Genomic DNA, 25,781 nt, shown 5'->3' on the forward strand with positions numbered 1-25,781 from the left:
AGAGAGAGAGAGAGAGAGAAGAACCATGGCTACAGAAATCATCATTTCCCAAATTGGCTAGCAATACTACCGGAAAATCCACATCAAGCCATTAACCGATACAGATTGAAGGCTTTGCTATACCGCCTTCGTTAAAGATCATCATCACGATGCTTCGTTTTCCATCACTGCAAGAACAAATTGATCCCCGTAAATCGTGATCGTGGCGAGTTTTTTACGCAGTTTTTTTTGCATTAACCTGTGCACATATCTATCTACCGATAGATGCCCTAATTATCTGATTTATTGTTATCGCTTATTAATATGCCATTTTTTTTTCGCCGTATGAGCAGCTTCGTCGCAGGAGTCATCCTGAGAGAACGCATCCCCGCATTCGAGCGCATGCTGTGGCGCGCGTGTCGTGGAAATGTCTTTTTGCGTCAGGCGGAAATTGAGACTCCTCTAGAGGATCCTTCGACAGTAAGTAATCGTATCGCTCCACTTTTAATCGAAGAATTTAAAGTTAAGATTGTATCTGGATAAATCTTATGAGTTATGAATTTCATTAATAATTATATATAAAACATAAATGATTTATTTCAACTTATGTTTTAATCAAAGAGTCCAGTACTAATTCGAAAATGATGGATTTAGGGAGACCAAGTGTACAAGTCAGTCTTCATCATTTTCTTCCAAGGTGATCAGTTGAAAACTCGTGTGAAGAAGATCTGCGAGGGCTTCAGGGCGACTTTGTATCCCTGTCCAGAAGCGCCAGCTGATCGTAGAGAAATGGCTATGGGCGTTATGACTCGTATTGAAGATTTGAACACTGTGAGAATATTATATTTTCTCATATCAACTTAATGAATTAATTTTTTAATTAGTTAAACAACTTATTGTTTCTGAAACGGATTGACCTCATACTTTTTTTTACTCTCAAGCTTTTAATTCTTGGTCAACCTCTTTTGAAACATACACGAGATGAGGATTTGAGTCAAATACAGGGTTCACTGAGTTGGGATCCATCTCTCACATGTCATTACATTAATTCTATTATTAGCATTATTAGATAGTAAACTTCAATATTGATATTAAAAGAATCTTAATATTTGTCTTAATATCTGATAAAAAATTTGTTGAACATATATTAACGATGCAATCTTGGTTTCTAGGTCTTAGGACAGACGCAGGATCATCGTCATCGTGTTCTCGTAGCTGCTGCAAAGAACATCAAGAATTGGTTCATTAAAGTTCGCAAGATTAAAGCAATCTATCATACTTTGAATCTTTTTAATTTGGATGTTACTCAAAAGTGTCTGATTGCCGAATGCTGGGTACCTGTCTTGGACATCGAGACTATCCAACTAGCGTTAAGACGTGGGACGGTAATTGACGAACATCATTTTATAACATTCCTTTGCTATTTCAACGATCTTTGTATCGCAAAATAAAAAATTAATATTTTTTCATCTCATTCTCTAGGAACGCAGCGGAAGTTCTGTTCCTCCCATTTTGAACCGCATGGAGACTTTTGAGGACCCACCAACATACAATCGAACGAACAAGTTTACGAAAGGATTCCAGGTGTTGATTGACGCTTACGGGGTTGCATCTTATCGCGAAATGAATCCCGCGCCCTACACCATTATTACATTCCCATTTCTGTTTGCAATAATGTTCGGTGATACTGGCCATGGCCTCATTATGTTCTTGTTCGGTGGTTGGATGGTGCTGAAAGAGAAGCCATTAGCGGCTAAAAAGAGCGATAACGAAATCTGGAATATTTTCTTCGGTGGCCGTTATATCATCTTTCTTATGGGCATGTTTTCCATGTATACCGGTCTAATTTACAATGATATATTCTCCAAATCTCTCAACATCTTTGGCTCTAATTGGTTGGTGAACTATAATTTGAGCACCATTCAGCACAATAAAGAGCTGCAACTGAATCCCAATTCGACGGATTATATCGATTATCCGTATCCGTTCGGTATGGATCCAGTGTGGCAACTGGCAGAAAATAAAATCATCTTCCAAAATTCGTATAAGATGAAGATTTCCATCATCTTCGGTGTGATGCATATGTTGTTCGGCGTAATGGTGGGATTGTGGAATCATATGTACTTTAAAAGGCGCATGAATATTACTTGCGAGTTTGTGCCACAAATAATTTTCCTTTGTGCACTGTTTCTCTATATGGTGATCCTCATGTTTATCAAATGGATCAAATATGGTCCGAAAAACGATCCGATTGATGGTCCCGGTTGCGCACCTTCGGTTCTCATCACTTTCATCAACATGGTTCTTTTCAAACCTTCCACCAAAGTCGGCAATTGCGATCCATACATGTATGGCGGTCAGAGCGGCTTGCAAAAGTTTCTGGTGGTCGTAGCTCTGCTCTGCGTACCATGGATGCTGCTAGCAAAGCCGATTTTGATGATGCGCAACCGTAGAAAGCAACATTATCAATTGAATAATCATGGTGCTGAGAACGGCGACGTGGAGGCTAGCATGGGAGCTCTTCAGCAGAGCGGAGGTGTTACTCAAAGTGGTGGCCACAAAGAGGAGGAAGAAGACATGACGGAAGTGTTCATCCATCAGGGCATTCACACTATTGAGTATGTTCTTGGCAGCGTGTCGCATACTGCATCTTATTTACGTCTTTGGGCCCTGTCTTTGGCCCATGCCCAATTGTCTGAGGTGTTGTGGAACATGGTAATGAGAAATGGTCTGGCGAGGGAGGGTTGGGATGGTGGTATCGTTCTCTACGCTGTCTTCGCCTTTTGGGCGGTGCTCACCGTAGGCATTCTCGTACTTATGGAAGGCCTTTCGGCATTTTTACATACACTTCGATTACATTGGTAAGATCCTATTCACGAGATGTCTCATATTTTTTCCTGATTGATTTATTTGTTTATTAATTGTTATGTGCAAATATCATTAAATGATTTATTTGTTTAATTAATAATTGGTTTAATTAATAATTTTATTAAGTGATAAATTTATTATTGCTGTAAACTCAACAATGCTCATGAAAATATATATTTTTAATTCTCGTTTTCTATATTCCAGGGTAGAGTTTCAGAGCAAATTCTATGCTGGTTTGGGTTACAGCTTCCAACCGTTCTCCTTCGAGATCATCCTCGATGCTGCACAGGCCACTACCGAAGATTAAAAAAATTAATCATCGTTAATTAATAACTAGCCTCGCTTATTAATATAAACGCAAGGGCGTTATGAATTCAATAGCTGTTGATTTATACAAGTCAGTTATGAATAATTATTAAGCAAAATAACCTTTACGAATATAAATGTGTACTCAGATTATAATAATCGATCGAAAGAACGGGAATTAATTTCCTCTTTATCTTGTATAGTCTCTTAACTATAAACTGAACTTTGATCGAACCACAAAATTTGTAACGCACACAAGATCATGACAAGAAAATATTTTCATGATATTATGAATTTCTTCCTTGTGGTCGAGAGATTAGATTATAATTAGATTATAATTCAAGATCTAAAACCTTTCTCTCTAAATGAAGTATGATTTATACCTTTCTCGTCCGTTATCGTCTAATATTAGAAATCTCTCTTGCAATTTTAAAAATCTTTATGTGAGCAGTACAAAATTCTCCATGCACATCGTAGCATCTGTAGATCTGAAAACAAATGTATGTCGCATTGGCGACCGATTGATGTTATTCCATATATCTGTACGTAATAAAAAAATGTGGCATATTAAAAAGTTAAAATTTAAACTCAGTGTGAAAACTCATTGACTTGTAAATCTGTACCTTTTTAATATACTGGACACAGCGACTCGTATGCAATTCTTCCATACTCCATAAGATTTCTAATTCTTTGCTTTTATGCTCTTTCTAACAGCGAAATCCGATTGTTTGATTCATCTAACAGCACGGTATTAACCAATCGTATTAAATTAAAATCGATATAAAAAATAAATTATAACTAAAAATGACTTAAGAGAAATTAGTTGTAATAACTGATATTTGAAAATTTATAAAAGATAGGAAATAAAACGAACATTAAACAAAACTAATATTGAATTAAATTATGACTAATCAAGAAACAAACTATGATTCAATTTTTTGAGAATATTCAAGGAATTTTTATTATTCGAAGATTTATTTTTAAAAAATGGAAAGAAACTTCTAAAATTTTTCATGAAAAATAAATTTACATAAAAAAAAACTAATTTTAAATTATTAATTTAACATACTAAAACAAAATGTCAACTGATTAAAAATAAACTTTAATTTTTTAATAAAATTTCATAATAATAAAAATAGTTTTGTGACTACAAGATTAAATGAAATAAAATTTCTATGTAAGCATTCATTGGTTGATTTGTAAACAACCGTATTTATAAAGCGATAAGATATAATTCGTAAACAATTGGAATATATTTAGACCAACGAAGTTACCTGCAGACTAATGCAAAATTTTATAATATGTATAATGCGAATTTGTAGCATGATTAAAATTTTGTTTATAATTATGTATATAAATTATAATTATCATGAATATTATAATTGTAAAATAAATAATTGTAAATTATAAATTTTTAAATAGTTTATTGAATTTTTATTGCAAAAGTAAATAATAAAACTAAATAATAAAAAGAACGTAATTGAGAGAACGGAAATTTCTAACTTCCTTGTTTCAATTTTTAGATAATATTCGAGTTATATGATAACAATTCTGGTTTCATAATATGAAATTATAACAAAAAAACATACAATGATCTCAATCTTATTACCATTAATTTTATCACCATAACAATTCTAATTCAAATTATCTTTGTATTTTGTTCCTTCCTCCAGTTCGGGCTCTTCCTCCATCTGACCCGATGATATATTCTTATCAACCTGGACTTCGATTGGTATATAGCATGACGCACGCGTCACTCGGTTTCGGTCGGTCTTCCCTTGCCGTCTCCGAGCAGTCCCGATCCCTCGGCGGCCGCTCCATCGGCTCCATTCGCTCCAGTCGCTCATCGGCGTGTGGACGAAGTACTGGTTTTTGCGTCTCTTCGGTCGATCTCTACCTCGTTTCCTCATCTGTATCGAAGAGTATTTTTCAAAACACCATGGCATCTGTGTGCATCATCGGCTCCGGCAACTGGTGAGTCTCGGAAGAAGAAGATAGTATATGAACCTCGTTCAGCTACGTTCCAGCCGAAGAAGAATTGCATCGACAAGCGCGGTAATCGATTCGCACATGCAGATGTTGGTGTACGCTAAACGCTTATTGTTTACTACACGCGCGTTCCGATTACACCATGGCCGCGCCGAGATGCCTTCGGATCTGATAGAAAGAATGTCTTGATCTCGTGTGCGAATGAAGTTCATATTAATTGTGCGTCGCACAATTAATGTCCATTTCTGTTATCAATCACGTGCTGAGCGGGAAAACTATCGTTGGAGGCGTTGGAGCAATCCGGCGCGAGTTTCGTAGGTTATTCCGCACGCAGTACTCAAGAAATTAATTAGAATTAGAATTAATATCGGAAGAAAGCAAGACATTGCAAAAATAAAAATTGATAATTCAAGTAAAATAATTGATTTATAATTCTATATAAAAATTAGCGCATTTTCCACGACTTTTGTTGCAATGTATGACAACAATTCTGACTCAATGTATCTTTCTATTTTCTAAACATATATTTATGTATTATTTAATGTACTATATTAGGGAAATTACTTTTGACAACTTCGAAAGAATTCGAATCTTCCGAGTTAACTTTGAACTATCGAAGACTTATAATTTAAAGTGCCTTCGAAGCTTCGAATCGGAGCTTCAAAAATATATTTGTGCGAATAGAGAAAAGAAATGAAAATATATTCGTAATTTATAACCGTAAATACGAGTATGTTTTTTAAAATAAAAATATTAAATTATAACTATTAAAAATATTAAATTATAACTATTATAAATATATTATAAATATTAAATTATAACTATATAATTTTGATTTCTCAAAACTTCGAAGATTGAAATGTTCAAATTTCGAAGATTTTAATGCTTTGAATCTTAGAAGTTATATAGGCTCGTATTCAGAACAATAAAAGCGCACTTTTATTTCTGAAATTCTATAATATGTGTGACATAAAATATAGTATGTTAACATTGTTGTAAGCGCGTTCTGAGTTTCGACTCTTACGAATCGAAATGTCGAAACGAATTATAAGTCTTACACTATACAAGGTTCCATAAATCTCTCGACAACGCTTGTGAGCAGGTAGGGCCTATATAATATATTTAAATATTATATTTTTAATAATATTTGAATAATATACAGGGTGTCCTGTAATTCATCCAATAATGTTCATAGATAGGTAGAGTGGACTAAACTGAGTCGAAAAGTCCTCTACCATTTTGCAATTTTCGCAATAGTTAACAAGATATTAATTACTAAATATTGGTCTTTAATAATTTTTTATTCAAATACTATTAACTTTACAGAAAAAAAACTGCAAGAGACAAAAATTATTAATTTTCTTCTTAGAACTCTAAGAATTTTATGAGAAGAAAATAAACAATTTTTGTCTCTTACAATTTTTCTGTAAAATTGAAATTAGTATTAGAAAAAAAATTATTAAGAATCAATATTCGGCTCAATATTTTTAATAATTAATATCTTGTTAACTATTGCGAAAATTCCAAAATGGTAGAGGACTTTTCGATTCAGTTTAGTCCACTCTACCTATCTATGAACATTATTGGATGAATTACAGGATACCCTGTATATTATTCAAATATTAAAAATATAATATTTAAATATATTATATATTGCTATTTAATATATAGATATTCTATTTGAGATGGAACATATATCTCAAGAACCGATGATTGGATCGAAAAATCTTCTATTCAAAAGTTGTATGGTTTGGAGGGGGACATAAGATAGTGCCATTGATCTTGGGAAGTTTGAAGATCACATTAGGTCATCATCAATTTCTTAAGTGGAATTCCATATACCGGGTGTCTCAGACTCGTACACCCCGTTTATTTCGGAAACAGAGTATTTAAAAAAAAATGTTTTAGACAAAAGTTGTGGAGTTTTAAATGATCTACTTAGTGATCTGATCAGTCTGACCTTGGGTGGCGTCACCAAGGTCAAAGCAGTCACTTCTTTTTAAATGGAATTTTTTAAATTGGATCTCCTATTTTTTATTGCATATTCTTGTAGCATATCTTGAAAGCTTTTCAAAACATTATAATAAAATAATTTTTCATAAAGTTTTCGAGTTATAAGGCTTAAAAGTTACAATACCGCTGGCCTTAACATTACGCAAGGTATCCGATCGACGGCTAAAGCCTTTTGAATGTCGTTCAAGATCATGTCCTGAATAATATTTGTTAAGATGAAGGTCATTGCTGATTGTTTCTCTTATTTTCATTTTTGCTGAAAATTCATTTGTATGTACTTGTTATAATTTTCAAGCCTTATAATTCGAAAAGTACTTCATGAAAAATTATTTTATTATAGTATTTTGGAAAGCTCTCGAGGTGTGCTATAAGAATATGCAATAAAAAATAGGGGATTCCATTTAAAAAATTCAGTGACATTGCTCTAACCTTAGTGACGCCATCCAAAGTCAGAGTTATCTTGAGTCAGAATTATCTTGAAAGCTTTTCAAAGCATTATAATAAAATATTTTTTCATTAAGTACTTTTCGAGTTATAAGGTTCATTAAAAATTATGCTGCCAGTATCAACATTGCCTAAGGTATCCGCTCGATGGTCAAAACCTTTTGAATATTGTTTAAGATTATTACTTAGATAATATTTATCAAGATTAAGGCCATTAGAGATTATTCCTCTTATTTTTATTTTTGCACTAAAAATTCATTTTTATGTAAAAATGAAAATAAAGGAACAACTTTCAATAGCCTTAATCTTAATAAATGTTATCCAGAGCATGATTCTGAAGTTTTTCCATTATATTAATTCACGAATGTTAAAATAAAATTTTTAATTCTGAATATATTTTTATTCATTTATAGGAATTGCAATTGGAGCATATCTCTGTGCCTTTCAATCTAAAAATAATATTAGCTTTTTCTGAGCATTGTGAATACTATTCAATTCAAAATTTTGAATAGGAAATGCAGTTTTTCAATCCAATTGCATCCAATTGAATCTAATTGAATCTAATTGAATCCAATTAAATCCAAAAAAATGTATTTGCTATTTAAAATATGCATTTGGATAAAAGAAAATTTCAATCCATTTTAATTCATTCTCATTTGCTGGGCACAGACAGGACGCACACATATGCATATGGGAATTAAAAGAAGGATAATTCGAAATCATCTCTCTTTATTACATTAAAGGTTTATCTCTTTTTATTACATTAAATCAGCGATCTATTTAAGTCTGTGGAAAAGCTACAAGAATATGCTATAAAAAAGGAGGTTTCTATTTTAAAAAATCGATGTGACCTTGACTTGATCTTGACGACATTACTCAAAGTCAAACTAATGGCACCATCTTATGCCCCTCTTTGAAACTTTATAATTCAGTAAACGAGAATGGATTAAATAGAGAATGGATTAAAATAGATTAAAATTATTTGAATGCATACTTTAAATCCATGAAAATGGATTGAAATGGATTGATTGGATTGAAATGGATTGAAATGGATTGGATCAGAGTTGACACTAGTTTAATATTTGAAAAAAAAAAAACATTTATATTTAAGACTTATACATTTTATTTCTAAGACATTTATAATTATATCTGAAATTAATTATTTTAAATTGATATTAAAAAACGCATATCCCCCTTAGTGGGATTCGAACTTGGGATTTCTTTGGATTATGAATCTTCTGCGTTACCTGCTACACCACTTCTATAATTAATAAGTATAATAATTATTTATTGTGTATTTTAATTATAGCCGGCTAATCTAGGCACGCGAAATTACATAGATAATAAAATAAAATAAAAATATCATTATTTAACAAATATAATGAAATATAAACAATTTATATTACTATAAAATGACATTGAGCATTGGGTAAAAATCGAATAATCTAATCTCATTTAGTCGGTCTCGTGCCACAATCAGAGTAAAATTCGAAATGTGTTCGATTTGATTTGCTAGTGTTAATATCGATCATTTATTTTATTTCTAATCAAAGAAAAATAAAGAACATAACTAAATTATTTTTATGTTATGTTACAAGTTTTTTTGGACTTAGTTGGAACTTAAAATGAAGAATTTCCTACTCATAATTTTGAATAAATTAAGTAACATTTATGGTTCATATTTTTAAATAAAAACTTTTTTTATTCAATTGGATTAAAAAATTGCATTTCCTATTCAGAATTGTGCAGTATTCAAGATGCATAGAAATGATATTATTTTTAGATTCAAATGAATTGAAAAACTACATTTCCTATTCACAATTTTGAATTGAATAGTATTCCCGATGCACATAAAATATCATAATATTATTTTTAGATTGAAAAGTATAGAAATATACTTCATGCTTCCTGTAAATGAATAAAAATACATTCAAGATTGAAAAGAAATAGACATTTCATGTAATTCCTATAAATCAATAAAAAATTAAAAATACACTTAGAATTGAAAAGATTTTATTTTATATTTATGAATTCGTATTTCTGGAAATCTAAATCCATTTTAATCCATTTCAATCCATTCTCATTTGCTGGAAAGTTTTAGCTGAAACATTTTTCGATCCAACCATCGATTCTTGATATATCACAATTTCGTCTCAAATGGGACACCCTATATAATATATTATTTAAAATTTAAATATTGTTAAACTATACTATTATAGAGTGTAACTAAAATAAGGGTTATTTTCGGATTCGAGTCTCCACACCAAACATGAAGAAAAAGTTTATAAATATACAGGGTGTGGAATTTAAATATCAAAACTTTGGGAGCGTGTAAAAGATCGATAAGCTAAGAAAAAAAGTCTTGTAGAGATATACTCGTTTTTGCTTTGTTTTGAAAAAAAATCGCATAATGAAAATCGCCATAACATGTTATTGTGATTTTTAAAAGTTTCATTCTGTATACAAATCTTATTATTAATTTTTTAACTTAGCTGTTATCTTCTGTATAATAAAAAAATTTCTCTGTTCATCCGTCTGCATGTTCTTGAGATCATAATTTTTTGAGACCATTCAGCGCGCCAATTGACAGGAAAATATTTATTTGTATTATTAGAAATAAACCACTGGATTCTGCGTGGCGAATTACAGGATGAAATGTAATTCAAGTTTCTTGCTATGCTGAAGACGATTAAAATTTTACTCAAACATTCGTGACATGTAAATACAATTTTTTAGACGTTAAAGTCTGTTAATTATTTAAGTGCAATTCTTACAGCGCCGATTTCTAATTGACAGTTTATCTTCTTAGTTGATTATTATTGACTTAAGAAATCTTTTTTTAAATCTGAGTTATGAAAATATTAGATATGGGAAAAAGTTCGTGGCGCTTTTTTAATGCCATTTAACGGAAAAAACGCCACGAACTTTTTCCCACACCTAATATATAATTTTAAATAATAAGAAAAATGTTATAATAAATATCACTTTTTTATTTTCCATTAATAAACATTTCAGATGTATCTCAATAACAGCGAATTTCATATGAACTTTTTTCATATTTCGATGTAAGAAGCTCGCCTCCGAAGTTCATCTTTTTTATCTTAATTATGTCCTTTATATAAATAATACTCACATAGCAAGCAGATGCTATTGTCATTATTTTTATATCAAAATATCATTTTAATAGCTGCCTTTAGCAGAAAAATCAGCTTTGTAACTGTTGTAAAATTCTTGAATAGTATTGGTTAATACATTTAGATCTAGTGAGGAATTAAGGGCAAGACCAATTATATTAAAGAATTTTACAACAGTTGCAAAGTTGCTTTTTCTGCTGAATGCAGTCAATGTCAAAATAACGATAAATGGCTGCTACCTGGGTATTATATATATATATATATATACTATAAATATATCGCCGTATCATGATCCATTGCTAACATTTCGTGAATGATACTGTAGCAATGTGCTCTGATGAAATAAAAATAAGATTCACGAAACGTTGTATTAGCAATGGATAATGACATGGCGATAACTCGCAAATGATTTTTCTCTGAAGAAAATACCCTTGAAAACAGTCTAATACAATTCTTATTGTTAACATCTTTGAAAATCTAAAAAATATTATACTATAAATATATTTACTATATATATTAATAAATATAGCTGTATATATTTAAATAAATTGTTGTAGTTTTAATATAAATCAAGCAAAATAGAGATTATAAATCTCTAAGGTCAAAGGTCAACTAATATGTAAAGAACGTTGATTTCGCTTATCTCATGAATAACTATTTGATTATGCTAATTATATTTATATATTCGTAGGGGTTCAGCTATCGCCAAAATAGTTGGTGCAAATGCGAAAAAACAGAGCAGTTTTGCTGATCGTGTTACCATGTATGTTTATGAGGAGATTATTGATGGTAAGAAGCTGACGGAAATTATCAACCAGACTCATGAGAACGTCAAGTATCTTCCAGGACATAAGATTCCTGAAAATGTGGTAAGACTCGTTGTCTGCTCTTTTTGTATTCATTTTCATTGTCTAAAAAATCATTTATATTAATCTATTCGCATCAAAAGCTTGTTTTTTTCAACTCGTAATTTTCTATATATAAAAAAAAAAAATACCCTATTTTAAAATTGCCGGGTTGCATGCCCTGAAGCCTCTTTGAGGCTGTTAGAATATTCCGTTTCTGGTGAAAAATTAAAGGATTTTCGAAGTCGCTGACTTCGAATCCGTACCCAAAATTTGAAAATTCAAAATGGCTGGACTAATATAGTGCACAGAAATAATAAAAGTCTTCTGATTACTGCGAAATATTAAAAATATTTCGGGGATTCGCCGATTTTGAACTTAAAATTTGAAAATATTATAGAAACCCAAATTTGAAAATTCAAAATGGTTGAATCAATATGGCGGACAAAAATGCTAAAAATCGCTCGGCGAAATATAGCGTTAGATTTTTAAAGTCTCCTATTTTGAATACGAATTAAAAATTTGAAAATTCAAAATGGCTGAATCAATATAGAATAGAAAAGTTAAATATGATTCAATATAGCGGAAATGGAAATGCCAAAAGTCGCTTGATTTCGGTGAAATGTCAGAAGTTTTCCACGCTCTTACAGCACTGATTTTTATGGAAAGTTTTTAGAAATGTTTCAATCTTTCACATCTCATGAATAACAATTCCGAATGGAATTCTGTAATATGTCATATGAAATATTTTAATAGCCAAAATATTTACTAAAAACCTGCAAGACTATTTATTCGGATCGGATTGGAAACTCCAAAAGAGAAGTGGCTTAAGAGATGCAGCGTAAAAATTAAACTAGAGAATATGAAAGCACATAAATAGCGCATAAATCTTGTGTATTTGATTTTTCAAATCGGCTGTTACTAATACGTGGGCTGGCAGTCCACTCAGATCTACAAAAAAAATTTTTTTTTAGTTAAACGAAATAAACAAAAAATTTTTTTGCGGATTTCGAGAGCGTATCAACAGCGCATTATTATATAATTTATTCATGAAGATTTGATTCGCGCGCTTGTGATGGGCTAGTGAATTTTAAAAAATATAGTAATTATTCGAAAATAGAAGTCTTAAGCTTTAAAATCCTTTTTTTAAAATTTTGATAATTTTTACCGAAGATATTGTATATATAATTTTGAGCTAACAAAATACTGCAGAACTTTTCCTCCAACTTCCATTAATATTTAAAGTTTTATTTTTACTTTTTGTTTAAGAAATATTATCTAAAAACAAAGTGATATATCGGTATCAGCGACCTTCTCCTATATAAATATTTTATACATATTTTATATAAAACTTTATTCGAAATAAAGCTAACTGATATTTATATTATAATATGGCTATTTATATTAAGCTGACTAAATATTTATATTAATATAATAATTTTTCTATATAAATATTTAATATAATATTTATGATAAATATAAATCAATATTTCTGCTAAATATTTTTTATTTGAATTATTTAATTTTTTATTTGAAATATTTTATTTAAATTTCCATAGCATTTACAAGAGTTACAATAAATTTTTTCATAATATTTATAATAAATATTTATGCAATCTAAGACCACAAAAATATTTATAAAATATTTAAAATAAAACTCAAATATTTATAAATATTTTGTAAATAATTTAAATTTATATAATAATATAAAGGCTCAATAATTTAAAAACAAGTTAAAAGAAAAAGAGCTATATAGAACAAGAAATTTATGTATAACATAACATTGATAAATAAAGTAAAAAAATGTCTTAATAAATTAATTATGAACTTTAATAACATGCTGGCTAACAACAAACGTTTCGATCACGATTGGATCATTATCAATGTTTACAAAATATTATTCTTGAGACTTCCACGGATGCTTTCTTATAAAGATTATGCGTTTCGCGGGTTTCCTCCGTGTCCAGATCCATTCTTGGAATGCCAACGTTTCGTGAATCTTGCAGTCCACTTCATCAGGACGAGGAGCAATTTGATACAGTATCAGGCTGCTACTTGGCATTCCAAGAATGGATCTGACATAGAGGAAATCCGCGAAACGCATAATGCTTACAAAATATGTCTAAACGTTAATAACATAACATAAAGTAAATTGAAAATTGAAAATATACTTCGTACGTATAACTATATAATTGTTGGTATCGATAAATTGAGATGGATCATCTTGTTAGTTAAAATGAACAGTAACATACATAATTACATGAACAGTAACATACATAAAATATGTACATTAGAATTTGTCAGAAAAGTAAAAACTTATACTATAGTCGGTCGATGGCAAATGAAAATATACTTCGCAATGACAAGACATCTAACTATGGGTATCAATAATTAAGGAATCTTATTAATAAAATTGTACAATAAAAAAACGTCGATGTATACATTGGTGTCCAGAGAATGAAATATAATTTACAATTATAATTATAAATATTATAATTATAAATATAATAATGTAAACTTATAAAAATAATATAATCTGATGAGACAATATAATATTGATATAAGTGAAAGCTAAAAATATATAATGTATACCTATCTATTAAATTAAAATAATTAAATACTAGTTAAAATTAAATAAGAAAAATACCTTTCATAATTGTAGATGAGAGTTCAGTCCAAAAAAATTAATTAAAATATGAATAAAAGGCAATGCGATGAAAGAAAGCTCGATGTCTCTTATCTTTGACGTTATTAAACAAAATAAATTTAAAATGACTTTCAGAGAAGGGAAGCAAAGTTGAATGTTAGAAAATAATGGGAAGTAAGATTAAAGAGAGGGGATAAATAGAAAAAACATAGGAGGGGGAATGTATAGAGAGGAAAGAAAGATAATTATGAGGAAGAAAGGGATTGTATAATTTGTGAGCAGGATTCTGGCAATGATTCATTGATGATTCATTGATAATTATAAATATTTTATAAATATTGTGTGTTATCTGGGTAATAGTTTCTTAGCAGATTTGAATAGAGTATCGTAGCAAATTGATATCAGCTACGTCTGTATTAAATTCGTGTTTTGCCAGCAAAGTCTGCCAATATAATCTGATAGAAATCAAACAGAATATGTCATTTCGTAATTTAAATAGAATGTCTGATTTAAAGTACTTAAACTACTACAAATATTATGCGTGATTCTGTACGATTTCTGCAATTAATTCATCATCGTTGTATTTCTTTGACAGATGTTATATTTCTGCCGGCAAAATTTTTATTAAATTTTTATTAAATTTACAAATAAATTTTTAAATAGATTTGCAAATCAGCATCATTTTGCAAAATTTATTTTTGACAGATTTGTGACTGATCATTTATTATTTAAACATTTAAAGTATTATTTAACTTAAATATTATTATTATTATTATTTTATTATTTAACTCTTCTTCTCCTAGATTTTTTTCTTTTGCAACTTTACTATTCTCATATTTCTTAGTATACTTTAAATTTCTTAAATTGTGCGTGATTAGAATGTTGAATGATTTCAATGCCGCATCTTAATTTCCTTTCAGGATTTATGAAATTTTGGATTCCATAATTGTTTTTTCGGTCAAGTTTAAGGAATTCTTTAAAAAAATTCTGTGGTATATAATTTCAAAATTGTGGAAAGTTGTGTCCTTGTTCTTATCTCAATTTTTTTGTAGAATGTTTTATGTAAAAGAAAGAAAAAAATACCGATTATCGTGTCCGGTAATCATTATCATATACCTGCAATACTTTTTCATTATGCGTTGCTAATAATACATTATGAATCCTGAACTTTAACCGCCGTACTTTGACTATGATGAAGATAACTATATTGATTTACTGTCTTCACGAGTCCACGCGTATCGCATCTTTCGTTATTACAATCACTAATATACATCTCTTTTCTATCATTTATCAAGAATACATTTTGTACTTTGTTTTCTTAATTGTATTTTTACTCTATCATCTATCATTTTCCTCTTTTGATATTGATCTTTTGATTTATTTTGATAGACATTGGGATGATTCAATTATATAATATAATTTATATATATTATGAAATTTTATGAAACTGCTCTTAACAATTTTTATTTCTTATGATAATATATTCTTCATTCCCTCTCTAGAATTTGCACATGTACAAAGCTAAGAATAACATGTTTCGTGAAACATTCATTATTTGAAGATGTAACTCTTATAGATGTTCAACTAATAATAAACGAGAATAGCGGCGAGAGGATCGGTAATCCGGAATGCGTTTTTGTCTAATTTGATTAAGAGCATAAACGATGTGCTATTTTTTCCTTAATACATTATTTTAGTTAATTTGAAGATGATTTCTGCTGTGTTTCTTATTTTATCACATAAACGAAGTTGATATTCAGAGCTATTTAACAAGTAATAAAACCTGACAGAAAAGTAGTAAATGCAGTGATTTTATTTATTCAGTTTGACATTATTAAACTTAATTTTTATGTAATTTTATTATTAGATTTATTAATTTTTTATATGTAAAATATAGTAATATAATAATAATACTTAGACGAAAGTCGCAAAACTGTGTGCATTTATTCTTTTCTCTGAAACAATAATTTCGCTTTCAATTTGACACACAAATATCCTGTCTCTTCATAAACAAAAATATATGCGTTTGGATAAAAGAAGAACGACATGAAAATAAATGGCTGATTATTTTATTCGATCAAAACAAAGTTACATCCGTAATTTTTTTTATCTTGTACTCTACTTGTGTGTCAAAATTGTTTATAGTTAAATTGGTTATAAGCTGGTGATTTTTTAGTCTTCTTCGAAGACTTCGATCACATTCGAAATTCGAATTCCGTATGGGATTACATTTAGGTTAATTGTTCCAACTAACCTTATAAACTAAGATGATTAAGTAAAATCTGTTTTTACTGATGCTTTTTATTATTATGTCAACGCGCGATTAAAAAAATATTTTTGTTTTTTATTACAGAAAGTTAAATTTTTAGTTTTGAATTTGTTAAAAAATGTTTAATGAGAGAATATTACCAATATTATTTTATATAAGATAAAAATAATAAACATTCCGGGAAAAAATGTTTTATATATAATTATATAAAATTATATAATATACATTTTTATATAATTTTATATATTATTTATTAATTACATATAAAATTTTTTCATGAAATGTTTATTAAAGTTTTTATCTTATATAAATTTTATAATTTTATAATTATATACATTTTGTATAATTTTATATAATTGTATATAAATAGACATATTTTATACATATTAGGTGTACAACTTTGCTTCCGCCGTTTTCTTATAGATGGCTTTAGCGGTAAGTGGTGGTCGAAATAAATAGATCATAGACGTCATACAATAACTTGGGCATCTGTCAACCCCATAGAAACATTAGTCGATTTGTGTCTGCATCATAAAGTTATTCTCGATTGAAAATGTCAGTTTACGAGCCAAATTCTCGTCATTTTTAATTTTTTGCTTCAATATGAAGAAATCTACGGCTGAGGCTCCTCGAATGCTCTCAAATACTTATGGTGAGGCCGCTATTAATGAAAGAACGTGTCGTGAGTGGTTTCAACGCTTCAAGAACGGTGATTTTGACGTCCAAGGTCATACTCTGTATTTGGTGGGACCAGTTCGGCATAGTGTATTATGAACTGTTAAAACCGACTGAAACAATCAGGCGATCGGTATCGAACGCAATTGATGCGTTTGAGCCGAGCATTGAAAGACAAACGGCCGCAATACAACGAGAGACACGATAAAGTGATTTTGCAGCATAACAATGCTCGACGCCATGTTGCGAAAGTGGTCAAGACATACTTGAAAACGTTGAAATGGGAAGTCCTACCCCACCCGCCGTATTTTCCAGACGTGCTCCCTCTGACTATCACTTGTTTCGATCAATGGCACATGGCCTGGCTAACCAGCACTTCCGGTCTTATGAAGAAGTAAAAAATTGGATCGATTCGTGGATAGCCTCAAAAGATGACCAATTTTTTCGACGCGGGATTCGTACGCTATCCGAAAGATGGGAGAAAGTAGTGGCCAGCGATGGACAATACTTTCTCCCATCTTTCGGATTTTTTTGAATCATAAATATATAACCAGTTTTTTATAATAAAGCCTCGAATTTCGGAAAAAAACGGCGGAAGCAAAGTTGTACACCTAATAATTTTATATAAAAATATAAAATATGTTCATTTATATACAGATATATAAAATTATATATAATTATATATAAAATTATATATAATTTTATATACAATAATTATGTATAAAATATTTTTTCCAGGATTTCATTAATATACACCTAATCCTTTTATTTTTTTATATAATTTTATTTTTTAATATAATTTTATTAAACTTAAAATTTTATTAATTATCTTCACTTAATTTATCTTTTATTGGCTTCATTCTTATTAGTTGTATAAATAGTATTAAAAATATTTACTTATGTATATATTACATGAAAAATCTTTAGAAATAAGTAAATCTATAATGTTCTTGAAATATAAATATGAATAGAACACTCTTATCGAGATGATTCCCGTACTGCAAAAATTGTTATTTGATAATTCAGTTTAATTAATAATAAATAGTTTTTAATTAATAATAAATAGTTATACTTCATGTGTGTGCAGAATTGAAAAATAACATATTAAAGTAAATTTTCACGAGCTGCTCAAACCGGCTGTTTCAACGACAAAAAGGATCACATGATCAAAATTGATGAATGATATTTCATTTACCATGTGATCACTATGTAATTGTTTGAGCAGTTCGTGAAATTTATCTTTACTTATCTCCGTTACAGTAATTTTGTTTTAGTAATGAATTGATAATATAATTTTCTTATTAATACAATGAAAAATATTTACTGAATTTTATTAAATATTTGTTTGAGTAGTACTAATGAAATACACTACTCAACAAAATTAAAGCATCACCTGTTTCACTCTGTAAAAATAGGCAAATTTTAAGATGGAATAACTTCGTGAAAAGTTATCGTATCGAGATGCGATGGCGAACTCAAATTTCAATTTAGTGATTCTTTTGTATCATTTTCTTTTTGTAGAAAGATTTAGTCATTTTAACATTGATTCATTCTAGATTGCAATTCCGGACGTAATGGAAGCTGCGAAAGACGCAGATATACTTATATTCGTAGTTCCTCATCAATTTATCCAAAGGATATGCAGCATCCTGCAAGGAAAAATCAAACCCACCGCTGTCGGACTATCATTGATCAAGGTACATTGTAATTTTCTTTGTTCAATTTTTATGAATATTGTTTTACGAATACGTGTAATTTTTTTACTCATTGATCTACACATCGTACACATTCGGCATATTCTGTAGGGCTTCAACAAGAAAGAGGGTGGCGGTATCGAACTTATATCTCACATTATTTCGAGACAATTGCAAATCCCAATCTCAGTCCTGATGGGCGCTAACTTGGCTTCCGAAGTGGCTAACGAGATGTTCTGCGAGACTACTATCGGTGAGAAGAATTAAAATTCCAATCTTATAATTATATTAAGAGTTTCTTACTTTTAATCATTTATAAATTATAATTTTAACGGTCACGAGAATTTCCATAAGACTGTCTTTAATAATATCTCATCAGTATCCTTGTTTAATTGAGATGAAAATATTCGAAAGCGTTGCGAGCGCTGTCAAATGGAACGCTGTCTGTAAAACACGTTATAAAACTAGAGAAAATTTTATGTAAATCACTCAATACCTGTTTCTAGATTTATGCGCGGATTTAAAGTTCGCTAACAAAATAAATTTTGCAATTATTAATTGGAATTTACAGGCTGCAAGGACAAAATGATGGCACCGATATTTCGCAACTTGATCCAGACGTCGTATTTTAGGGTAGTAGTCGTCGAGGACGTGGATTCTGTGGAATGTTGCGGAGCATTGAAGGTGATAATTAATGGCTATTTCTACCAATTTATTTATACTGTATTTATATTAAATTTAATTTTAAATAATCTTTTATTCTTTTTTGTTCATTTAAAAAAAATTTCGATAATACAATAATATGTTCGTATTGACGTTTTATAGAATATAGTTGCGTGCGGCGCTGGTTTCGTCGATGGGCTAGGTCTGGGTGATAATACGAAAGCTGCTGTAATTAGGTTGGGTCTTATGGAGATGATCAAATTTATTGACGTATTTTTTCCGGGCGGAAAATTGACTACTTTCTTTGAAAGTTGTGGAGTGGCCGATCTTATCACGACGTGTTATGGTGGACGCAATAGAAAGGTCTCAGAAGCCTTCGTCAAGACTGGCAAGGTCAGTAATGCAGACTGGGTCGGAATGAACATGCTCCGTTTTATGCCCAATTTCATCCTTAGATAATTTTATCCAAGAGATATATTTCCCAGAATATAATGGAGATATCTCCTGGATAAGGTTATCTGCAACTTATCTGAAAATGAAGAAATTAGGCATTGGTCAGTTTTGCATTTCAGCTAATTCCGGTGGAATTTTTAGATTATAAAAAAAAGATTTTTTTCAATATCTGAGAAGTTTTTAAGAATATAATATATCAACAACTTGATGTAACATGTTTATAATTATAACTTATAATTATTTTATATATAAATTGTATTATATAAAAACGCAAAAAATGAATGTGATTTGCAGTCGATCGAGACACTTGAGAAAGAGATGCTGAAGGGACAAAAACTGCAAGGCCCGTTTACAGCTGAAGAAGTCAATTATATGTTGAAATTGAAGAACATGGAAAATAGATTTCCGTTGTTTACGGCAATTCATCGGATTTGCATTGGTGAGCTAAAACCGACGGATTTAATCGACTGCATACGCAGCCATCCAGAACACATGTAAGCTCAACTGTTATCATAGTGTTTTAAATGTAATTCACAATGTAAATATAGAGACAATTAGTTTGTCAAATCTATGAATCCTTTATTTCTTTATTGCCGATAATTTAATTAATCTGACTTGAAAATTGCCCAAAATCCTCATTAACAGATCGAAAACATCAAAATTGCTTTAGAAAGAATTTTAATTTTTTTAAGATTCCAAAACGGATCATTCCAAATTCTGTAAAATGAAACTTACTGATAAGATAAATTAATAAAGATTAAATAATGCAATACGGAAACCATGCTATTGGATCAAATTTAATTACTCTGTGATGACAAAATTTTATGAATTAGAAATTTTACATACTCGACTTTTAATGATTCCAAAGTTTCATAGCTTTGTAATTCCAATTTCACATATACAGAATTCTATATCTTATAAAATCAGGATGCCAAATTTCAGATACACGCAAATACAAAGTTATATGAATCTAACATTTTTTTTTTGGATTTATAGTCTTGAAGAGATTCAATAATTTGATTTAATATTTCAATTTAATTAAGTTTGAGCATAAATTGTTGAACTTTTTATTTTGCGTTTTGCACCTGTACATCGGTTTTTCTTATGGATCTAAGAGCTTCAAAATAGATTTAAAAAGCTCGAATAATTTAGTCAATAAAATCCCTCATCGCGTTGAACGCAATGGATAAATAAATTGTTACATTTTACAATGTGAATAAATGTACATATATTTTATCGCACAGAGATTTTATTCAATGTTTTGATCGAATGTATCTGTAGATTTCCAATCATTAATTGTTGTATGCGTTACCAATGAACGAATTTCGTTATGTAAATCGAGAGAGAAAACAAATATAACTAATTATTTGTTAATAAAAAATAAGACTTAGCTCTTCTGTATCCCTCGTTTTCCTGGATTCTTAAAAATATCTTCTTTCATTAACACGTGAGCTATAACTTGAAATTCTATTTAATCTCTTCTTAATAAAATTACATGTAATGTATTATTAACACGTTTGGATTATTGTTAGAAGTGACTTTCGCGTATCGAAAGATAATTCAAAAAAAAGAAAATATATATACATAAAGATATACATACATGTAAATCTTTTTTTGTGATATTTTATATAAATATATAAATATATGAATATGTATACACGCCACAAAATTAAGGGATCACCTATTCTGTCCTTCAAAAATAGGCAATTTTCAAGAAAGAGTAATTTGGTAATCATAATGAGATGATTTGAAAAGAAGTAAAGCTTGTTTAAGTCTCTACTTTTTAGATTTAGATCGATATTTTAAATAACAGTCTGACTGATTTTTTTTAGAAATACACAAATAGAGATCTATCAAATCTCAAAATATTTTGCGAATTTTGTTTCATGACGTGAACTAAAAATCGTATAATAAATATAGTTACATAAATATAGTTTACAGCTTGGCTTTCGAAAGAATAAATCTTTTATAATTTATATACTTATTGACAGTGCGATTTTTTTATTGAGTTTATTCAATATTATGGAGAAAGCGTTTTTTAAATTTTGACTGCTAAAAGAGTAGTTCTCTGTATCCATTAAAATGGATAGAAAAGTTTATATTATTTTTTTTTAAATATATCTATCTTTTTTAAATATATCTTTTTATTTTAAATATATCTATCATGTATATACATTATACACATAAAAAAGTATAAATCCAACTGTGCAACTTTCATATTATGCGCATTTAATTGCTAATCATATCCGATATATTTAATTTCAATATAATTATGTTATTAAAGACAAATAATCAACAATATTCAAATTAAGAAAAACTTTTGTTGTTATATAATTATATCCAACCAAGACCAAATTGATAATGAGGTAACAAAGAAAACAAAATTTATGAGTGACGTATCAAATAATAAAAATAAAATAAATAATATGAAAAATAAATTATTGTAAGTTAATATCATGGTGAAATCAAAAAGGTAAAGCATTCCGAAGAATGTACAGTAGTCAATAAAATAGTGTAGTTTAGTCAATCAGACGCCAACAGCAATGTGAAAAATAAATAGCTGGCGAAAACAATATGACATAAAAAAACAATTGTCAAAGGATTTTAAAACTTATAGAATATTAATATACAGGGTATATGGAAATAATCGCCAAATATTTCATGAGCAGGTAGAGCGGACTAAACTGAGTCGAAAAGTCCTCTATCATTTTGTAAATTTCTCCAATAGTTAATAAGATATTAAAGATAGCCGAATACGCGCGCTCGCTCGGCCTACTACTGCGAAGTGTATATGCCTACCGATTGCTTGGCGCGCTGGCCTTGGAAGTCTGGGATTGGCTGGCAAGCGCCTCGCGTCGCGCACACTGCCGCAAACCTCCATAGTTCGGACGACGCGCTTACCAGGCTATCCCCGCCACGGCCCGCGCGCCAAGCGATCAGTAGGCGTATACACTTAGCGGTAGTATTCGGCTATTTTTAAGGATTAATATCTCGTTAACTATTGGGGAAACTTACAAAATGGTAGAGGACTTTTCGACTTAGTTCGCTCTATCTGCTCATGAAATATTTGGATTATTTTCAGGCATCCTGTATACGCATGATGAAAAAATTCTGTGTCTGATTTTACATTTAAGTCATTTACTTGCATTTTAATAAGTATTTAACATTTCGAAGATCAATTTTTTATATATATTTTTATCTAAAATCTTGATGTCGTTTCAGTCGTGATTAAATTACAACTTATGTTTTGAGGTATCAGAGGCGGGTTATCGCTGTGTCATAATCTATTGCTAATGCCAATGTTTCCTAAACCTTGCCATTTACGAAACACATTAGCAATAGATTACGACACGATGATAACCCGCAAACTCTTTGCCACTTCTGAAGAAAATACTCGTGAAAGCCTCAAAAGTATTACGCAATTTATGTTCCGTAAGGACAAACAAGTTAGTTATTTTTCTATTAAAATGATTTCAATGTCCAAAAATTCTTGTTTTTAAATGTCTGTTCTACATAGGAACAAAAAAATTACAGTCTTTGCATATAATTTTAATAAGTTTTACATTAGTAACATTCTTATCTTTAGTAACATTCTTAAATTTTTCGCAATGAAAGATAAAAACAATATTGTGAACCAAATAATTTTTTCTTTTTCTTCAATATTATCCGTCAATTGATTAGTCTTGTGTTTAAAAAAAGATTTTAGATATGATATTAATCGTGTCAAAAATGAACTTATACAATAAAGTCAAATCATTATCCAAACAAGATTTTTATAATAAATTTAAAATTTTCTTCGTAGAATTTCGAGTGGACAATAAGAAAACTCTATCAATCATACTCATTGAAACACCTCTTGATAAAACTTCCCTTTTACATAGTTAGTCCCCCCCCAAATGATCTCCGAGTGACCTTGACTTTGAGTGGAGAAACATGAAATTCAAGTATTTCTCCGACAATGTCGACTTGTGGAAAACATTAAACTCTAATTTTCCTTTGCTACTAAGTATCGTGACATCGAGAAAGTTTAACTTATTATCGCTCACTTCTAAAATGAATTCTTGGATGTAAAAGTAATGATTGAAAATCTCAATGTGTGATTCTGAGGTATAGCCGTGGCTATGCCACCACAGTAAAATGGTAAATATTAAAATGCAAATAAATAGCTTGTAAAATCAGACACGAAATTTTTACACCATGCATATATTAATATTCTACAAAAATTTTAAAAATATTGATAATTGTTTTTACTTCATATGATCCACAATAATTTAGTTTTCATCATTTACGTTTTTATTATCTGACGTTACTCACTTTTTCTTTGTTACGCATACTCATTATCGAATTGATCTTTGTTGGATATAATCATATAACAATAACAGTCTTAATTCGAATATTGTTAATTATTTTCGACGTAACTAATAAATTGAATACATCAGATGTGATTTTGGTTGTAGTAGATGAGCGTTTATTCAATTTAGCTCATGATTATAAATATTGAATTCACAATTCATACTAAATTTGTCACTTTATAGAATTTATTTAATACAACAATTACTTGATGTAATATCTCTTTAAATATGGAAATGAAAGTGATTTGATCTGTTGTATACTAAAACCTGATTTTATATGATGCAGTTATTGAATGTATTCAAAACTTATGTCGCTGATGATGGCTTAAATTGAATCGAAACGTTTGAACATTCCAAATTAATGTAAAAATTAAAAAATGTATTAAAATTTTAAATTTTGCGTAATTTATGTAATAAAGAAATTAGTAGAGGAAAACCTCTTATGAGATAAGCGCCTAATATGAGATAGCAACGTTTTTGCTAAACTAATAAACGCTATCTATTGGTTCCACTATGAATTTATTGCTCTTGGATTGAAAACTATTTAGTAGAAAATTCATTATTAGATCATGTCTGTGGTCATTGTAAAAGATTTTAGAATTTGGATGTCTTCATTGAGATAAGCCTTGTTTATTATTTAATAAATAAATATTTGGCAATAAATTTTTCATGTAGTGATAGAGTAAGGTCATACTAATAGAAAAATACGGGATATGTTGATTGTTTAATTACAGAAGTTAGATTTGATGATCGTAAAAGGGGTGGAAATCGTAATATGAGATACCCAGGATATTTCTAATATGAAATAACTCACACTCCTGTGTTATAGTGAAAATCGTTGCTAAAGTATAAATGTTATTATATAATAATAACAAGTACAACTGGAATGAACGAGTGTCTATTTCTGCGATACTTCTAACTACCTGAAGACGAGTTCTGGGTATAATCTATCGCATACTCATTTTTCACGATGGTTGTATTTGTTTGCATTTTAGAAACAAAATAAAGTTATTTAATTGCAATACTGATATATTTTGCGTTTTACTATCGATTTCAGGACATCTCATATTAGAAGCACAATTTTTTGACTTTGCGATTTGCTCACTTTTTATATTTCTTTAATTTAAAAAAAAAATAGAATTGAATTTTATATATATATATATATAAATTTTATATAATATTATCTTAAAACTTATTAAATTCCCTTTAAAATGACCTATTATTTTTTAAAATTCTGTCCATAGATTTCTAGCATTTATCCAAAATGAACTCGGTATCTCGTAATAGGGGCCTTTCCTCTATTCTCTCTTGCCCATTTATTTCATCATTGTTTAAATCTCGAGACTCTCATTACTATTATTCATTCAATTCATTATTATTATATTAATTTTTAAGTAACGTTTAACTTTTAGCACCTTATTTAAACGAAATTTACATATGAAAAATTTAT

At 29.5% G+C, this 25,781-nt stretch overlaps 2 protein-coding genes across 2 annotated transcripts in view; both read left to right on the forward strand.

Annotated features, from left to right (window-relative positions):
* LOC105625673 overlaps window positions 1-3,154 on the forward strand; it is a 28,876-nt gene extending 25,722 nt beyond the window's left edge. The window contains exons 4-8 of the mRNA XM_012206996.1: window positions 333-459; window positions 634-810; window positions 1,152-1,364; window positions 1,462-2,840; window positions 3,052-3,154. Coding sequence (XP_012062386.1) covers window positions 333-459; window positions 634-810; window positions 1,152-1,364; window positions 1,462-2,840; window positions 3,052-3,154 — 1,999 coding nt within the window. The remainder of the gene's footprint in view (window positions 1-332; window positions 460-633; window positions 811-1,151; window positions 1,365-1,461; window positions 2,841-3,051) is intronic.
* Window positions 3,155-5,092: 1,938 nt separating this feature from the next.
* LOC105625674 (glycerol-3-phosphate dehydrogenase [NAD(+)], cytoplasmic) lies at window positions 5,093-20,477 on the forward strand. Its single transcript, XM_012206997.1, has 7 exons — window positions 5,093-5,127; window positions 11,425-11,602; window positions 18,726-18,866; window positions 18,975-19,116; window positions 19,435-19,547; window positions 19,689-19,919; window positions 20,274-20,477. Exons 1-7 carry the CDS (start codon window positions 5,093-5,095, stop codon window positions 20,475-20,477), a joined length of 1,044 nt encoding a protein of 347 aa, XP_012062387.1.
* Window positions 20,478-25,781: the final 5,304 nt, after the last annotated feature.

This window comes from Atta cephalotes (assembly GCF_000143395.1).
Source record: "Atta cephalotes unplaced genomic scaffold scaffold00003, whole genome shotgun sequence".
In the NCBI taxonomy this organism is placed as follows: Eukaryota; Metazoa; Arthropoda; class Insecta; order Hymenoptera; family Formicidae; genus Atta; species Atta cephalotes.

Excerpts from the sequence above, each read along its gene's own strand:
- LOC105625674 (XM_012206997.1), top strand. The coding sequence starts at position 5,093 with ATGGCATCTGTGTGCATCATCGGCTCCGGCAACTG. Across the intron at positions 19,117-19,434 it reads GTTCTGCGAGACTACTATCG|GCTGCAAGGACAAAATGATG; the intron begins GTGAGAAGAATT and ends TGGAATTTACAG. Across the intron at positions 19,920-20,273 it reads CCTTCGTCAAGACTGGCAAG|TCGATCGAGACACTTGAGAA; the intron begins GTCAGTAATGCA and ends TGTGATTTGCAG.